The sequence below is a fragment of the Gekko japonicus genome, unplaced genomic scaffold (assembly GCF_001447785.1).
Source record: "Gekko japonicus isolate JY-2015 unplaced genomic scaffold, Gekko_japonicus_V1.1 scaffold505, whole genome shotgun sequence".
Taxonomy (NCBI): Eukaryota; Metazoa; Chordata; class Lepidosauria; order Squamata; family Gekkonidae; genus Gekko; species Gekko japonicus.
The window spans coordinates 311,499-328,094 of NW_015169788.1; the positions used below are offsets into that span (position 1 = coordinate 311,499).

The 16,596-nt window shown below is 54.5% G+C and overlaps 1 protein-coding gene across 1 annotated transcript; it reads right to left on the reverse strand.

Moving 5' to 3' along the window:
• Nucleotides 1-4,036: 4,036 nt before the first annotated feature.
• On the reverse strand, nucleotides 4,037-16,110 carry GRINA (glutamate receptor, ionotropic, N-methyl D-aspartate-associated protein 1 (glutamate binding)). Its single transcript, XM_015416970.1, has 7 exons — nucleotides 16,022-16,110; nucleotides 12,270-12,579; nucleotides 11,641-11,753; nucleotides 10,481-10,681; nucleotides 10,152-10,280; nucleotides 6,497-6,640; nucleotides 4,037-5,112 (listed from the first exon to the last, which is right to left on the reverse strand). Exons 2-7 carry the CDS (start codon nucleotides 12,553-12,555, stop codon nucleotides 4,963-4,965), a joined length of 1,023 nt encoding a protein of 340 aa, XP_015272456.1. The 5' UTR covers nucleotides 12,556-12,579; nucleotides 16,022-16,110; the 3' UTR covers nucleotides 4,037-4,962.
• Between the last annotated feature and the right edge of the window lie 486 nt (nucleotides 16,111-16,596).

Sequence of the window (16,596 nt, forward strand, 5' to 3'; positions counted from 1 at the left end):
CCTCACTATCTGTGTTGTCTCAGCCATTTCCTTTACTTTCTCAGCATCCTGCTTCATTACTTGAATCAAATCCGTTATTTGCGTTTGTTGAGCAGTAATGCTTGTTGTCACAACTTGCAGCTGCTTTTGTTGTTCAGTAATATTCGCTGTTACCACAGACATCTGTTCTTTAAAGACATTGAGCTGTTCCAGCAGAGGGCGCATGACCTCTGTCATCGCCTTCGTCGTCTCACTGGTCGTTTCCGGCTTCGGGGACTCTAGTTTCGCTTTTAACAGTTTCTCTTTGTCTCTGTCCCTCTTCCCCGCCATCTTTTTCTCGTTTGTTTGCTTTCGCAATAAATTTTAAAGTCTCTGAATATGCGCTTATCTGTATAGCTCGATGAATGAGTACTTCTGGGCAATTTCATGTTTATTCTTCCACTCCCTCCCCTTTCGCTCAACTATTTATGGGCATGGGAGGCGTCCCTCCCACCACTCGCTTCTGCCATTTCGCCGCTTGGGGTAAGGAGTGTCTTTTCGTTTAAAAATCAGTTCTCATTTGACTCACGTTCATAGTTGGTCTTCTGACCCCTCTTCATTCATCATTTCAAACGCCTGATCTCCTGTTCTTGACTCGGCTAGCTTCACTTGTACCATCAGGTCTCTCGGCTGGACGGACCACTGGAGCAAGGGGGAGCCTCGATTCTCTGGCATTCGGCCAGAGAAGAGGCTACCCCCTCAAAGCTCCTTGGCCAGGTGCCCTTCCCTGGGCACCTGGGGGGGGTTACGAGCCTGCTCACCCCCTCCGTCTGCCAGAGCACGGAGACACCCCCGGGAGGTCTGGGAGGTGAGTCCGTGAGCGTGCCGCCATCAACCAGAAGACCTTGGGAACCATTTTAAGAGGCCTCCCAAATGGGAGGTATGTGAAACAACCCTGAATGCTTGTCTCTGCTAGCCAGCCTGTCATAGATAATATAGCGGTAGGTTCACAGGTGGGGGAAGAGGGCTAACGGTGTGCACAAGGTTTAGGCGGGCTGAATGGATGGATTGATTGGACGAGTCACTGGGGGGGGGGGCTTGTTTGAATCATGTATAATTCCAGAACTGGCGCTGAAGTTAGTTCTGAAACAAATGGTCTTAGCTTGACACATGCACATCTCTCAATAAACAAATCACTCTCCAGAGAGTGTTGTTGAGAGTAAGTTTGTTCAAGAGTCTGACACCAACTGGGCCACACGGATGCTTGCCACTATAACTTCAAGGCCGGACTATAGTAATGCAGTCACCATGGGTCTGTCCTTGGACTCCACCTGGGAACTCCAACTACTACAGAATGCTGCAGTTCAGTTGCTGTCTGGATCTAAGCAGAGGATACACGTCACGACGACTGAGGGGTGACATGATTGAGGTATATAAGATTATGCATGGGAAAGAGCAGGTAGAGAAAGAGGTACTTTTCTCCCTTTCTCACAATACAAGAAATCCTTGTGGGCACTCCCATGAAATTGCTGAGCAGTCGGGTTAGAATGGATAAAAGGAAGTACTTCTTCACCTAAAGAGTGATTAACACATGGAATTCACTGCCACAGGAAGTGGTGGCAGCTACAAGCATGGACGGCTTCAAAAGGGAATAAGCATATGGAGCAGAGGTCCATCAGTGCTATTAGCCACAAGGTATAGATAGGGTGCAGTGGCTCAAGTGGTTAAGATGCTGAACTGCAGGCTGTGGAAGGTCAGTAGTTCAGCAGTTCAAGACCCAGGTTGCCACAAGACGGAGTGAGCTCCCGTCTCTAGTTCCAGCTCCTGCCAACCTAGCAGTTCGAAAGCAAGAAATTGCAAGTAGATAAATAGGTACCACTTCAGTGGAAGGTAACAGCGTTCCGTGCGCCTTGGTGTTTAGTCATGCCGGCCACATGACCACGGGAATGTCTTCGGACAGTGCTGGCTCTTCGGCTTTGAAACGGAGATGAGCACCGCAACCCTAGAGTCGGACTCGACTGGCTTTCGAGCGAGGGAACCTTTACCTTTACTATAGATAGGGACTCTGGGGCAAGTGATGCTCTGTCTTCTTGGTGCTTGGGGTGGGGGTCAACAGTGGGAGGGCTTCTAATGTCCTGGCCCCACTGGTGGACCTCCTGATGGCACCTGGTATTTCTGGCCACTGTGTGATACAGAGTGTTGGGCTGGATGGGCCTTTGGCCTGATCCAACATTGGCGTCTCTTATGTTCTTATTCTGCCATCATTCCACTGGTTGCCACTCCTTTACAAGGATCAGTTCAAGGTGCTACGAAGCCCTTCATGGCCTTCTTCCCTCATACTTGCAGGACTGTCTTAGTATGCGGGTCAACCTGAGCATCACTCATCTGAGCAAAACCTTCCTTCGAGACCACCCTGCAAACGATGACGTCACCTGCATTCTCTGTTCCGGCTCCTGACATGTGGAACGCCATGCCTGAAGAGATGAGGGTGCTCCCCTCTTCTGAAGAATGCATGAAGCAGAAACGTTCAAGAGGAATTTTAATATTTTACATAAAGTATAATGGAACAGATCAGGAAGACACCTTTATAAAGGAACGGGACTGTAGTCTATTGCAATGTTTATTGTAGGACTCACACCTTGCTTCGACAGCATTGTTTTCTACCACTGAAATCCTTTTTCTGCACTACCATATGCCATGCCTTAAGACAGTTCCTGTTTGCGCCGTGTTCTAATTCTGGAAGCCTAGGGCCATTGCGTTATTAGACACTGCAAGCTGCCGGACTGAACTGTCTTGTTTTGTAATCCAGCTTGAGTCTTAGTGACAAATGACAAAGGCGGGCTATGGATGAAATAAAGAATAATACATTCATAAATAAATATTCAATATAGAAAAAAGATGGCAATGAGATTTACGAAATTATACATGAGATGGAAAAATCAGTCAGAAATCTTTTCCTCCCTCTCCTGAAACACTGGAATTCTGGGGCACCACCCAAAGATGATGATGGGCAATTGGTATTGAAGAAAATAGTTTTTTTACTCAATGAGTAATTAAACTGTGGAATTCACTGCCAGTGGACATGCGGGTAAGGTGGTTTTAAAAGGGGGTGAGATTCATGGAGGAGACGTCCGCTGATGGCTTCTAGTCGTAGTTCTCCAAGGGCAGAACTCCTCTGAATACCAATGCTGGGAGGAAGCACCAAGGGAAGGCCTTGTCCTCTGCGGAACTGGTTGGTCACTGTATGGAACAGGACGCTGGACTAGACGGGAAGCCCACTGGCTTACCCTTTGAAGTCCAGTGTCAAGAAGAGCACGTACAGCAAGCCATCAGACCATGCAGGCACATGCTCAGCCGGGAGGGCAACCCATCCAAATTAACAAGGTTTGCAACTGTTGCTCCTCCTGTGTGGCATTCAGTGCCACGGGGCCCAGACCTTCTCCTGGAGTCTCCCTTTGGCTGGTTCTGCGGAAGCCACGGCAGGCCAGGAGCCCCCGGCAGCAGGGGGGAGTCACAGGACTGGTGCTCTAGAAACGGCAGGAGGAGCAACCCCCAGGCAGACGGGCGCCACCTTAGTGGAAGGGAATGGGGTAAGAGTGAGTGAGACACGGGGCAGAGGCAGCTAGAGACAGTAGACGAGCATTGTACGCTCATGCAGGCACTGCCACAGCAGGTAAGCTCAGAACCTAATGCCCGGATCCCTGCGGACAGCCGAAGGTGGCATTCTGCCTTAAAACTGATCCAGACCCTTTTGTCTATCAAATCTGACTGGCAGCACCCCTCCAGGGCTGAAGGCAAAGAGAGGTCTTTCTCATCTCCTACCACCGGGGTTCTTTTCACGGGAAATTCTGGGGACTGAACCTGGAACCTTCTGCATGCAAAGCCAAGCCGAAGCTCTTCCGCTCAGCCACAGACCCCCCCCCCAAAAGACACAGATTTGGGAAGCGCCCCCCCCCCGCACCAGCAGCCCCCACAGCCAGCCACATACAGCGCTTGCAGGAGCCCCCCACCGAGGCCCGGTGCCCTGGCTGGCCATGCACACGCCCCCCCCCCGAAAGACAAGACAGACAAGGGCCGGCTTCCGGTACAGTCTCACTTTTATTCGGACGTCCTATAGATACAGCTGAGTGCAGAGGCCCCGGGGGCACCGCTGTGGCTGCCCAGCATGCTGCAGCCCCAAAGCCCCCCCAAAAGCCAGCCGCATGGGGGGAGGGGGGGAGGGAGAGGTGCAGGGCACCTCGCTGGCAGCAAGAGACTCCTCCCAGGCTACGACACTTTGCCTCAGCACACGAAAGACTTCAGCGGACCCACGACTTGGAGGCCCCGGTGAGCAAAACCCCTCTGCCCCCCGCGCGCCTGCCCTACCACTAGAGGAGGGGGAAGAGGAACCCCCTCCCCCCCCATTATTTTGGGTGGAGTTCAGAACCGAGGGCCGAGGGTGCGCAGGCAGACCTCCAAGCGCCCAGGGATGTGGAAGGCAAAGCAGACCGTGACCTCCTAGTGTCGGGGTCGGGGAGGAGGAGGAGGAGAAAAGAGCTCATTCCCAGCCAAGAGGAAATGTCTTTTGAGTGCAACAGGAGAGGAGCCCAGAAGAGCTCCGTACTCTCTGGGGGCAGGCGGGGTGTGTGGGTGAATGGGGGCATGCCGGGACGAGGATACCCCTCCACACATAAAATAAATATTTCCGTTTCCGGACCAAAAAAGGGAAAAGAAAAAAACTCAGACCAGAGCAGCGTATTTACATTCCCCCGCCCCCAGACACCCCCTGCTCCCGCGAGACGGGGCTCCGCTCCGGGCATTCCTCGGGGGCAGGCGGGGAGACAGCCCCTCGGCCCCCTGCTCCCGAGGAGCCCCTTCACGGCCTCTCGCCCCGGAAGCACAACACGGGGAGGGGGGCCAAGGAAGAGAAGAACCACCTGAGGAATCGGGAGGAGGAACACGAACACAGGCGGGGGGGAGGGGATGGGGGAGAACCACGACAAGGGGCTCTACGCTGGAGGCGCTCTACTCCTTGGCCCGCCCGATGATGGCCAAGATGTACAGGAAGATGTTGATAATGTCCGTGTAGAGGTTGAGGGCCGCGAAGACGTACTCCTCCGGGCTGATGGCCAGCTGCTTGTTCCCCAAGATCATCTGGGTGTCCACTGCCAGGAACTGCCGAGAAAAGGGGAAGTCGGAGGTGTAGAGAAAATGGTTTCCCTGGTCTAGTGACAAACTAAAATCACTGGTTCAGGCTGCATAGAGGCCTAGAGAAAGTTTCTCAAGAGACAGCTGAGGTGACGGGAAGAGCGCCCTGACCTCCCTAGATTGTTTTTCAGCTGAGGGTAGTACCAAGCTACCAACTGCCCTTGAAGCCCCCTTCAGCACTTTCCAAAGCAACTGAGCTGCAGACACCTGTGGGGGCGGACCGGATTCAGCTGCAGATAGTTTCGATTCTCCCCCCTCTGCTCTTGCTCATTCTGGGATGTCATGAGCCTAGCAACAGAGAGAGAGTTACGTCACCTCTCTGGTTTCCGGTTGGGTCAAAGGCCTAGGGCCAATCAGAAAAAACCCTTTCTATAAATCTAGTTGCTATTCACTTGGTACGGTGGTGCCTGGAGAGTATTTGACATGCCTTGTCAATAGTCCCAGAAGCAACCCAGCAATGGCCTCCCTGTCTTGATTCCTGCCTGGCCTGGCTGACTGCGTGAACATCTTGCTGACTGCCTCCGCAAACCTGGAAAGGGTAACCGGAACTGGGCCCTTACATGTTTAGCTATGCTAGAAATGCTTAGATTTGATTATTTAATTCCTTCACCGGCTAGCCTTGTATTTTACATGTTTTTGCACTTTAATAAATAATTATATTTTTACTCTGTCGTGGTTTTTGATTTCAATTAACCTCAAAGCCTAAACTCAAAAGCCTTGACGCTTGAACCACCTACCAAAGTAAGTGTTTTGTCTTAGAAACTCAGACTGCAGCTTAGCTCTGCTGGGCTGACCTTTTCTTGTTTAGTTCCCTGAGAAGCCGGGAGGCTTGGTCTTTCTCTCCTGGGCTGTTGGGACAGATTGAAAGACCTGGTGGCAACCTACCAAGGCTTGGGTGAGTCTGTAGACTCTCTCAAGTATTTTGTATCTTTGCTTCGCAACGCACTCCCCTTGAACCAAAAGTTCCTGGCCCGGAGGAAGTGACACTTTTGACAGGTGGGTCCACCCCTCTGGCCGGGCCCACAAGAGGCTGATGAGGGGGAGGGCAAAGGGAAGTGCCCACCCTTCACATACAGACAACCCAGCTGGCACAGATAGGCAGCAGGGTCCCTCCCGTGCCCCCTGCCCCTCAAAACACAACACCACCAGTCCAGCAAGGCCACCCTGTAGGGGCAAGACTGCCAAGGACGGGCGGCCCCTGCTCAAGCTCTGCCCCACCACCGTGCCTCTGCCCAGGCCAGCCAGAACACACCAGCCAGGCCAAGGTCACATTTCCAGCAGGTGAGCGAAGGGACTGGGAGGCGGGGGGCTGGAGGCTCCTCCCCCACCCACCACCCACCCGGACACTTACGCAGGTAAAGAGGAGGGCTCCGAGGGAGGCGTAGACGAGCTCCAGGATGCGGTTCCGGATGAAGATGCACAGGATGGAGAAGATCAGCAGCACCATCAGGCAGACGATGAGCACCCCCCGGCAGGAGGTGAAGTCATACTTGGTCTGCAAGGAGAAGCACCAATGGGAGGTGATCGGGGAGACCCCACAAACTGCAGGCCCTTCCAGCAGCCCCTCCGGCTCGGGCCAGCAGCACCCCGAACCCCCTCCCCTCATTGGCCGTCTGCGGAAGAAACGGGACAGAAGAGCACTTTCGACTCAGTGATGCAGAGACGGCTAGGCTGGTATCGCATCGGCCTGTTTTGTGAGACGGGGCTCTTTTCAAAGAACGAGTCCGTAAAAGAGCAGGGACAGAGAGCACAGGCTGGGGCTTTGTTTAGAAACGGAGGCCTTCGAAAAATTCTGGGTGCGGCAACGGAGGGAAATTGAAACTGGGCCTAAGAAAAGAGCGCCCATTCCCTGAGACCACAGAAGATGACTTACTTCGCACAGTACTGTCTTATATTTGACACATTCAGGGAATTTAAGAGTACAAGTGCTTTGGTTTTCTACAAGCAAACCTACAGATAAACCCAATCCGCGAGAGGAAGAGCTGCAAACTGCTAGACCCCCCCCCCAATACCACAGCAGGCGTATCTTGGTTTTTATCCTCTGACAAAGCTGGCATGGTGGGGGGTGGGGAGTTGAAATACGAAAACAAATTTTGTAGTAGACACAACTAAGCGCATTAACAGTCCCATATAGCCCTATGGCAGGACTTGCAGTGTTTAGATAAACGGTAAGTATATCCTTGAAAAGACACTGTCTATATGTCTACAGCAGGGGGCCCTGTGGTGGAATGGGCCGGCTCTGGCCTGCAGGACCCATTCCGCCCTGCCCTCTCCTATGTTTTTCTCAACACCTGGAAATGTTTCTCTCTCTCTCTCTCTCTCCCTGGTACGTTGCCACCACCACATGGCCTTTGTAAGGAATTGCCTGCTGGGAGGGTCAGGAGGACTCCCCACTTCCCTTCCAGGTTCTGAGGCCTTGCCTCTGTGCCTCCCACTGCCCAGCGCCTGGTCTCTACGGGGACAGTTTCCTGCCTTGCGTGCCCCTGGAGGCATAGCCTCTTCCAACTGCCTGCCTTCCCCCCGGCGCTCCTTTTAAAATAGCGTCTTCAATACAGTGGAGGTCTATGTGGTACAGAGAACCCCTTCCAGCATCCAAAGTTATAATGCCTTTAGTAAAAAGAGAATGTTTACAAGCATACGTTTAGCACAGCACCAGATGGAGCAAAGGGTACAAAGGAAATAGGTAAAATGCAATCCTCTGTCCCGCTCTCTATACACATGCCCTATCAGATGTTAGAATATACGACAGGCTGCTGTAGCTTAGGTAGTTACACATCCCTACAAAGTGACCATTACCTTGAAGATCCCTCCAGCTTTTTAGGCCAGCACATGGTCAATGGCTGCCTTCCCAGTGGAGAGATCTGTGTGCTCTCATGGACTCAGCACCCAAAGAAAGAGACCTCCTCCTGGCTACCAGGAGTTTTGATCATATCTCTTTCTCCACCCACTGACCTGGTCACACCAGGTCAAAGAGGCTTTCCCTGGACGTCTCTATAGTTCTTCTTCCTGAAGACTTCCTAGCCTCAATCCCTTCAAGTCTCTGTTCCCTGCTTGGAGAAGGGGAAGAGCCTGACCCACCCCTTATCCCTCCTGCTAAATCTATTAGCATTTGTATGAAGGTGAGCCACGGTGAGCCTGGGAAGCCGCTGACTGACTTCCTCCTTCCCAGCTTGTTCTCCGCCCAGAGGGGAAAAATTCTAGAAATGCAAAATGGAGTCTTTACTCATCACAAACCTCGTCACAAACAAAAGTACTGAGGTAATAAGACTGTATCAGTATTTGTATGAAAACTTTTATAAGGAATGCGAAGTGGAATTTAATATTAGGTATCTCCTTTTCCCTAAGGGTCAATATATAATCTTTAGAATGCTTTGGTTACAGAATGGCTATTGATAAGCAGTAGGATATTAAGGATCCATAATTATAAGAGGAAAGATGGGTTTTGTAGCAAAAGATTGAAGGATTTTAAAAGATTTGACTATGAGAATCCACAGATATGACATTAATATCATTGAAAAATGACTATTAAAAAGTATCAAGGTAACAAGATGGTATAGACTTCCTCTAAGAAGTTATAGAGTGTTTTTGTGATGTAAAGGCAATCATTTGGTTTTTTGCAGATATCTAGAAATGCATGGACTTAAGTGACCAGATTTAACACAAAGAATTACCTAGCTGTATAAGCAGAATTATTAATGTAATGTAGCAGAGTCTGTAGAAGTAACTGTGAGCACTCTCTTTTTTTCGCTTTGTACACCCCCATTCCCTACTTCCCTACCTTCCTTTCCTCTTAAAAAAATCAATAAAAATTTAATTTAGTTTTTTAAAAAAGAAATATTTCTTCGCCGCCTTCACCCCATAGGATGTTTGTGACACCACGTCGTGAGCACTCTAGCCGTCTTAGCTCCCGCTTCATCCTCCGCGGTTCCGAGGTATAACAAGGTGCTGCTTTGGTGCAGGGGCCTAGAGGGTGCTGGGCGGGGGGGGGGCAATCTCATCGATGGCTTTGGAGAGCTGGTGTTCCCAGCTTTCTGAAGCTGACCAGGGTCCATTTGGCTCCGTGGGCGGGCATAAATGCACTCGCCACCTAAACAGGGAGGGCACAGTATGCTCAGCCGGACCTTCAGGGCGAAGTCGTCAGAACATGGGACTACATCTGTAGCCATCCGATCCACATTTATCCCCAATCCCAAAAATCAGATCCAGTGTGTGGCCTGCTTGGTGCGTGGGAGTCGATATAAACTGGGAGAATCCCAGTGCCTCCATGGACGACACTAGGTCCCTGGCCTGAGAAGACGCCACATTGTCTGCATGGACCCTAAAATCTCCCAGGACCAAAGGCCTAGGGTGCTCCAATGCCCAAGCCGATGCTGCATCTAACAGGTCGGACAGGCGGTCGGTACACCAGCCAGCTAGCCAAACTCTCCTCGACACTGCACGCGAGACCAACACATTCCATGCCGGAGGTGGTTGGGGCAGAAAGCGAGCTGAAGGAAGAGCTTCTGCTCTTTCCCCCGAAGCCCCCCCCCCCGTCTCTCGGTCTGAGGAAGAAAAGCCATGGCAGCAGGACGGGACCCGATCCCCCTCGGCCCCCTGCTATCCAGCCCAGAGTGGCATCTGCCGTTGGGACTGCACCAGCTCACAAGGCCAGACCCTCATCCTGGGGACAGAACGGCACAAACCTCGGGGGAGCCCAGAAGCAGAGCAGCCACCAAGGGCCCTGTGCCTGCCAGGCGGGCAGCACGAGCCCCCTTTCCCATGCTTGGGGGGGGCAAGAGTGGGAGGGGCTTCTGGAGCCCCGGCCCCGCTGGTGGACCTCCTGATGGCCCCCGGGGGTTTTGGCCGCCGCGTGACACAGAGAGTCGGCCTTGGAGGGGCCCCTGGCCTGACCCAACACTGGCTTCCCTTCCGTCCTTATGCTCCTGCTAAGTGGGGGGAGGGGGCAGCGGCCCAGGCCTCCTGAGACCCCCCCGGGCACGGAGGAGCCGGCTGGAGCGCCCACCCACCTGCAGGGAGAATATGACGACCGTGAAGCAGACGGCCGCCGTGATGCCCACCGCCATGATGACGGCCTCCGTGTCGTAGAAGCTGGCGATCATGCCCACCATGTAGGAGAGGCACAGGGTCAAGATGGACTGTGGGAGAGAGGAAGTGTGAGAAGCAGGAGCCGGGCGCCACGCGGCACTCCCAAGCCCACCCCCCGCCCACCCACCCCCCAGCCTTGGGAGTGGACCATGGGCCCCTTCTGCTCCACAGCCGGCCGGCCTCGCCTGCAAACGGGGGCTCCCCCCCCCCCACCGGCAGCCCATGCATGGACGTGGGGTCAGGCCCTTACCAGGGCGACCAGGTTCCAGGGGTGCTTCCGCCGGAACTCCCCACAGCAGCTGAGGACGATGAGCGAAACGAAGAAGATGACGTAGGAGACGTAGTAAGTCCAGACGTTCCGCCGCACGAAGCCCTTCACGCCCTTCACAAAGGTGAAGATGGCCACAAAGGCGAAGGTGACGGACAGCTGGAGGGTCAGCACCAGGAACACCTGCGGGCACGAGAGCAGTGGCATGACCCTCAAGAGCCCTGCAGGCCAGGGGCTGCTGAGAGCGCCCGGGAGAGACCGCCCCCACAAAGGGTCACACACACCCCACCCTCACCACAGCAGAACCCTTCACGCTTTCCCCTTCCCAACTGCCGGGCCTTGGCCTTCGGGGGCCCCCGCCACAGCCCCCCACAAAGCCAACCCCAAGTCACCTCCCCACCCTAAGCAGCAGCCGTGGCCGCCACAGCAGCTTCCTCGCAGAGCCTCCCCCCGCCTGGGAGCACCCAGGACCCTGGGAACTGGAGGTGCGGTGGAGGGAGGGAGGGAGCCTGGGGTGGCTCCGTCTGGGGGCCGCAGCATCCATGCGTATCCATTTACACTACGCGCTGAGACCCCACCCCTCTCCCCCGTGGGAACCCCGAGCAGCCGGCATCCTCCTCTTCCCTCTCCCTCACTGCAGCCTCACAACCACCACCCGGGGGTATGGGCTCGGCTGGGAGAGAGCGTGACTGGCCCAGGGTCACCCAGCGCGCTCCCCCGGCACCCGCAGGGACTCGCACCTGCTTCTCCCAGAGACTAGCCTGCTAACCACACCCTGGCTCAAAAGCCGCAAGTCCCTCATGCAGCGGAATCGACCGCTGAGAGACACCACAGCAGCCTTGAGTTTGGATGACTTGAAAAGGGAGGGGACCCGACGGATCCCGGGAGAATTCCGCCAGTGGCTCTCGGCGAGCGCACCTCTCCTTTTTTGGGGGGGGGGGGGGGGGGGCAGCTTTGTCTCCCTGCCTGTGGGCCTCCCATGGAGGGAAGCGGGATGCTGGAACGGATGGGCCTTTGGCCGGATCCGGCAGGCCTCTCCTCTTCTGCGCGCTGAACAGGGACTCCACGCCTGAGCCGCAGGCCACATGGAGAGGCCGGGGGCACCCCCGCCTTGCGGACGCACTGTCCCTCCCCCCCCTCACCTTGCGGATGAAGGCCTGGCGGATGTTCTTGTCCTCCCAGTTCGTGGTGGGGAAATCCTGGTTGTCATAGTAGGAGGGAGGCCCGTCCTCGTGGTAGTTGCTGTGCAGCGGGGCTGGGAGGAAGCGGAAGGCGGAGTCAGTGTGTGGCCCCCACCCACCCCTCTCGTCCCTATGGGGCTGGCCCTGGGGGAGCTTCATTGGCGGGAGAAGGGCTGGTCGCCCTTCTCTTCCTCCTCCGAGCTCCACCTCCCCTGGCCCCCGGGCGGAAGGGGGAGCCCCCCCGCTCACCGATCCTGGACGCCGCGGCGCCTGATCTCCAGATCACATAGATAGGGGGCCTGGTTCCACCTTGGGGGGCACAATGCAGCAAGAGAAGAAAGGAGACTGAGGGGGGCCGGGGGGGGCCTAGTTTGAGGGCCATCCATCCCTACAAGCCGTCCCATCCGAAACGCCTTAGGAGTAGCCCGCTTAATACTTCAAGAGGTGGCTAGACCGCAGAAAGCGACCTGGGGTGGGGGTGGGGCAAGCAGGCCAGGAGCAAATCTGTGCAGCCCCCCTCCCAGCACCCTTTCCCCCCCTCCCAGCACCCTTTCCCCCCTCCAAAAAAAAGGCAGCAGCTGGCTACTCACAGTCTTGATCCTCAGGGCCGATGGGATGTGGCTGGACGTACGGCCCTTGCGGGTAGGGTCCTTGCGGGTACGGGCCCTGCGGGTAGGGTCCCTGAACTGGGTACGGGCCCTGCGGGTAGGGCCCCGCGGCGGGGTAGCCAGGCTGGCCATAGGCTGCAGGCTGGAACGGCGGCTGCGGGTAGGGGGCCGTTGGGTAGGGAGGCTGGACGTAGCCCGGTGGGACAGGGGGCTGCTGCTCCGGAGGAAAAGGGTCTCCCGACACCAGGAAGCTCTTCTCGTGCGACATGGCTCCAGCGCTCACAAGTCAGAGCTGCAGAGAGAGGAGAGAAACCATGAGAAACAACCCCCCTGCCAGCCCAGACAGGCCTTTCCCCCGCGCCCAGAGACACCTTCTGAAGAGTCAGGGAGAACTGCTCCCCGGCAGACCCGCTGAAACTCCCACTTCAGGCCCGGGGGAGGCGCACGCATGCCCTTCCCGCCAGGCGACTCCCCTGGCTCGCCTGTCTCCTCTGTAGAGGACCGTGTGCCTCAGTCTCCCCTCTGGGCCACTGCAGCCAAAGCTCCAGGCTGGCTGCACACCGTGAAGTCGGGCCAGTTTCTGTGGTCGGACTGGTTTCGAGAAGTGTCAGGCGGCCTCCCCAGGAACTGGCCCAGGGCGGCTCGCAAAACAGAGCCCCGTGAAAACACAACACAGGGAGAATCAAGCTGCTTAAAAGGAAGACGCTTCCAAGCTAAAACGTAGGATTAAAAGGGTGGTAAAGCAACCCGCCCCCCGCCCCGGATAGCCCCAAGATAGCCCGATCTCCTTGGACCCTGGGCGCTCAGCGGGGTCGGCCCTGGAGACAGCCAGGGCGGCCGTGCAGAGGCAGGCGGCAGCAGACCACCACTGTTCCGCTCTTGCCTTGACCCGGGGGCCCAGCCCAGCCTGCTCTTGTCAGACAGCAGAAGCGCCGCAGGATCGACCCCGGCTAGTATTCGGATGGGGGGGGAGGCATTGGATTTAGACCCTGGCCTTCTCTTGGGAGTCTCCGAGCGGCTGATGAACTCCTTTCCCCTCCCCCTCCCCACAACAGAGACCCTCCTGTGAGGCAGGTGAGGCTGAGAGAGCTCTCTCGAGGACTGTTCTTTCCAGGACAGCTCTGACAGAACTTGTCACTGACCCAAGGTCACGCCAGCAGCTGCCTGTGGAGGAGTGGGGGATCAGACCTGGGTCTCCCAGAATAGAGTCTGTGCTCTTTACCACTACACCAAAATACACCAAGGCAGGCCAGAGCCAGTTTGGTGTAGTGGCTAGGAGCACGGACTCTAATCTGGGAGAACTGGGTTTGATTCCCCACTCCTCCACAGGCAGCTGCTGGCGTGACCTTGGGTCAGTGACAAGTTCTGTCAGAGCTGTCCTGGAAAGAACAGTCCTCGAGAGAGCTCTCTCAGCCTCACCTGCCTCACAGGAGGGTCTCTGTTGTGGGGAGGGGAAGAGGAAAGGAGTCTGTAAGCTGCTCTGAGACTCCTTTGGGTAGTGAAGGGCCATGGGGGATAAATCCAATCTCCTCTGCTCTCTCCTTCTCTCATTCCCTGTGCTCCAGATTATCCGTCGCTATGCTTTTACTGACTTGTAAATGGGGGTGGGAATAAACCCACCAGTGCCTATAATAATCCAAGTGTTAAAGACAAAGAGGCAAGTGACGCACTGGGCTGACTGGCTGGCCAAGTCAAGTCAAGTCAACACTGCAGGCGAAACGCTTACTGAGGTGTCTCCTCGTTTTTGTCACTCGCTTGTCCCTGTTCCTTTGGGTTCCTCGCCCCCCTTTTCCACATGTGTTTTGCTCCCTCTGGGACTGCTAGAGAGAGCAAAACACATGGGGGGGGGACGGGGACCCTGAAGCAACAGGGACAAACGTGACAGTGCAGAATCACCAACCGGATAAGCAGCGGGAAGCCATGCCACAGAAAGAGGCTGTGAAACTCAGGTGCCCCAGCGACTTCCACTGAAGAGAGAGAAGTTCTGCCAACACAGACGAGAGGACGGCCATGGCCGGGGCCCACGGCGCACAGGTCTTTGCGTGGTTGACACTGCAAGGAAGTCCTAAGCATCTGTAAAGGTAAAAGTTCCCTTGCTCGAAAGCCAGTCGCATCCGACTCTAGGGTTGCGGTGCTCATCTCCGTTTCAAAGCTGAAGAGCCAGCGCTGTCCGAAGACGTTTCCGTGGTCACGTGGCCGGCATGACTAAACACCAAGGCGCACGGAACCCTGTTCCCTTCCCACCGAAGTGGTACCTATTTATCTACTTGCAATTTCTTGCTTTCGAACTGCTAGGTTGGCAGGAGCTGGAACTAGAGATGGGAGCTCACTCCGTCATGCGGGGAGCAGCAGAATGAAGTTTGAGTCCAGGGGCACCTTTCAGGCCAGCAGAGTTTTATAAGCTTCCAGATGCATGCAGAGGAAAGCCTATCCCTTGAATAAGACTTCGTTGGCATTCAAGGTGCCCCTGGGGACACACACGCTTTGTTCTCCCACTGAGTTTAACGGGGCTTGCTTCTTGGGAAGTGTGCCGAGGACTGCACACTCGACATGTTCACAGTTTTCAACGCCTGCAGTTTAAACTTAATCCTCAGATTTAAAGAATGTAAAGGCTGCATATCCCCAAAGGTACTTCCATTTCAAAAGAACAACAAATAGATGCCTAGCACAGAATTAGACAAGCTTTTACAAGTAGTATTTCTATAAAAATAATTTCCAGAGAGACATGAACCTCTTTGAAAACTCAAACCACACTTGAACTTTTTCATAATAAAGTATTTCCGTTCAAGTGGCTCAAGTGGTTAAGACACTGAACTGCAGGCTGGAAGGTCGGTCGTTCAGCAGTTCGAGACCCGAGTGCCACATGATGGAGTGAGCTCCCGTCTCTGGCCCCAGCTCCTGCCAAACTAGCAGTTCGAAAGCAAGAAACTGCAAGTAGATAAATAGGTACCGCTTTGGTGGGAAGGTAACGGCATTCCATGCGCCTCGGCATTTAGTCATGTCAGCCACATGACCACGGGAACGTCTTTGGACAGCGCTGGCTCTTCGGCTTGGAAACGGAGATGAGCACCGCACCCTAGAGTCAGATTCGACTGGCTTTCGAGCAAGGGAAATTTTTACCTTTATCTGCTACTGGGGCATAAAGTTAACATGGGGTACTTTTAAATATTGTTCACTAAATGTAAGACAAAACAAACGTGATATATACAGATCGTGCTTTACTTAAAGCACTGGAAAACGTTCCAGTTCAATTCCCCCCCCCCAAAAAAAACTATTTGGAAAATGGTGCGGGCCAAATAGTTAACCCCCCCACCCACCAAGGATGCTGGTGCAATCTGGACCCCCGCTCCCCAACCCCATGCACAAGTTACCTAGCTGGGCCTCAAGCACAAAGGAAAACCAGAAGCAGCCCCCAAATGCAAAAGACGAGTGCAGGACGGACAGAAGTCCAGAGATTTGTCACGACGAAGTTCCAGGAACACCAAGCCTCCATCGGGCAGAGGGGGGGGGGACCCCCAAGTTCAAGCCAACTCAAAGGAGGAAGAGGCCGTTCCCAAAAGGTTTGCTGTTTGTTTGCTGTACAACACACCTTTCTGGAACTAAAGTACCCACCTGATGAAGTCAAGAGACAGACTAACAAAGCCAGAATGGTGCCCAGAGAAAACCTGTGGCAAGGCAGGCCCCAAACAGACAGTTAAGAGAACACCACTATAGGGACCACGGACAGCTCTCACCTCGGGACAGTTCAAGGTTGTAGTAATTCCACAAGCAGACCGTGCCGGAAAGACTGAAAGTTTACTGGAGCAAAAAGCAGGGCCTCTCCTAGCCTAGGCTTGAGCAGAAACAGAACAGCCAACATCCAGGAGAGGAAGTGAAACCAAACTACAGCACAGGCTTTTTGGCCTTAAGGGGTCAGGGGGAAATAACAGAACGGTTCGAATAAGGGAACATCACCAAATGTATAACTTGCCACAGTATAACAACGGTATCACCAGCAATTTACAACCTCTACTGGATAATGAGAGTTCTGCTTCATGAGTGGGGGGGGGGGCAAGCTTTTCTTGCACTAAGACCCCCCAAACTCAAACAACTCCTCACCCACAATACTACAACATCTAATTTGAACGTGGACACTGGTACCAGAGCTTGCAATAAACCCAGATGCCAACTTACCCAGAAAACACAATCACTGGACCTAACAACATCAGCTACTCCATCTCAGGCTCATTCATATGCTCATCATCTAACATTGTGTATGCCATTAAATGCCAACAATGCCCTTCAGTTCCCTAACTTCAGGAACAGAACG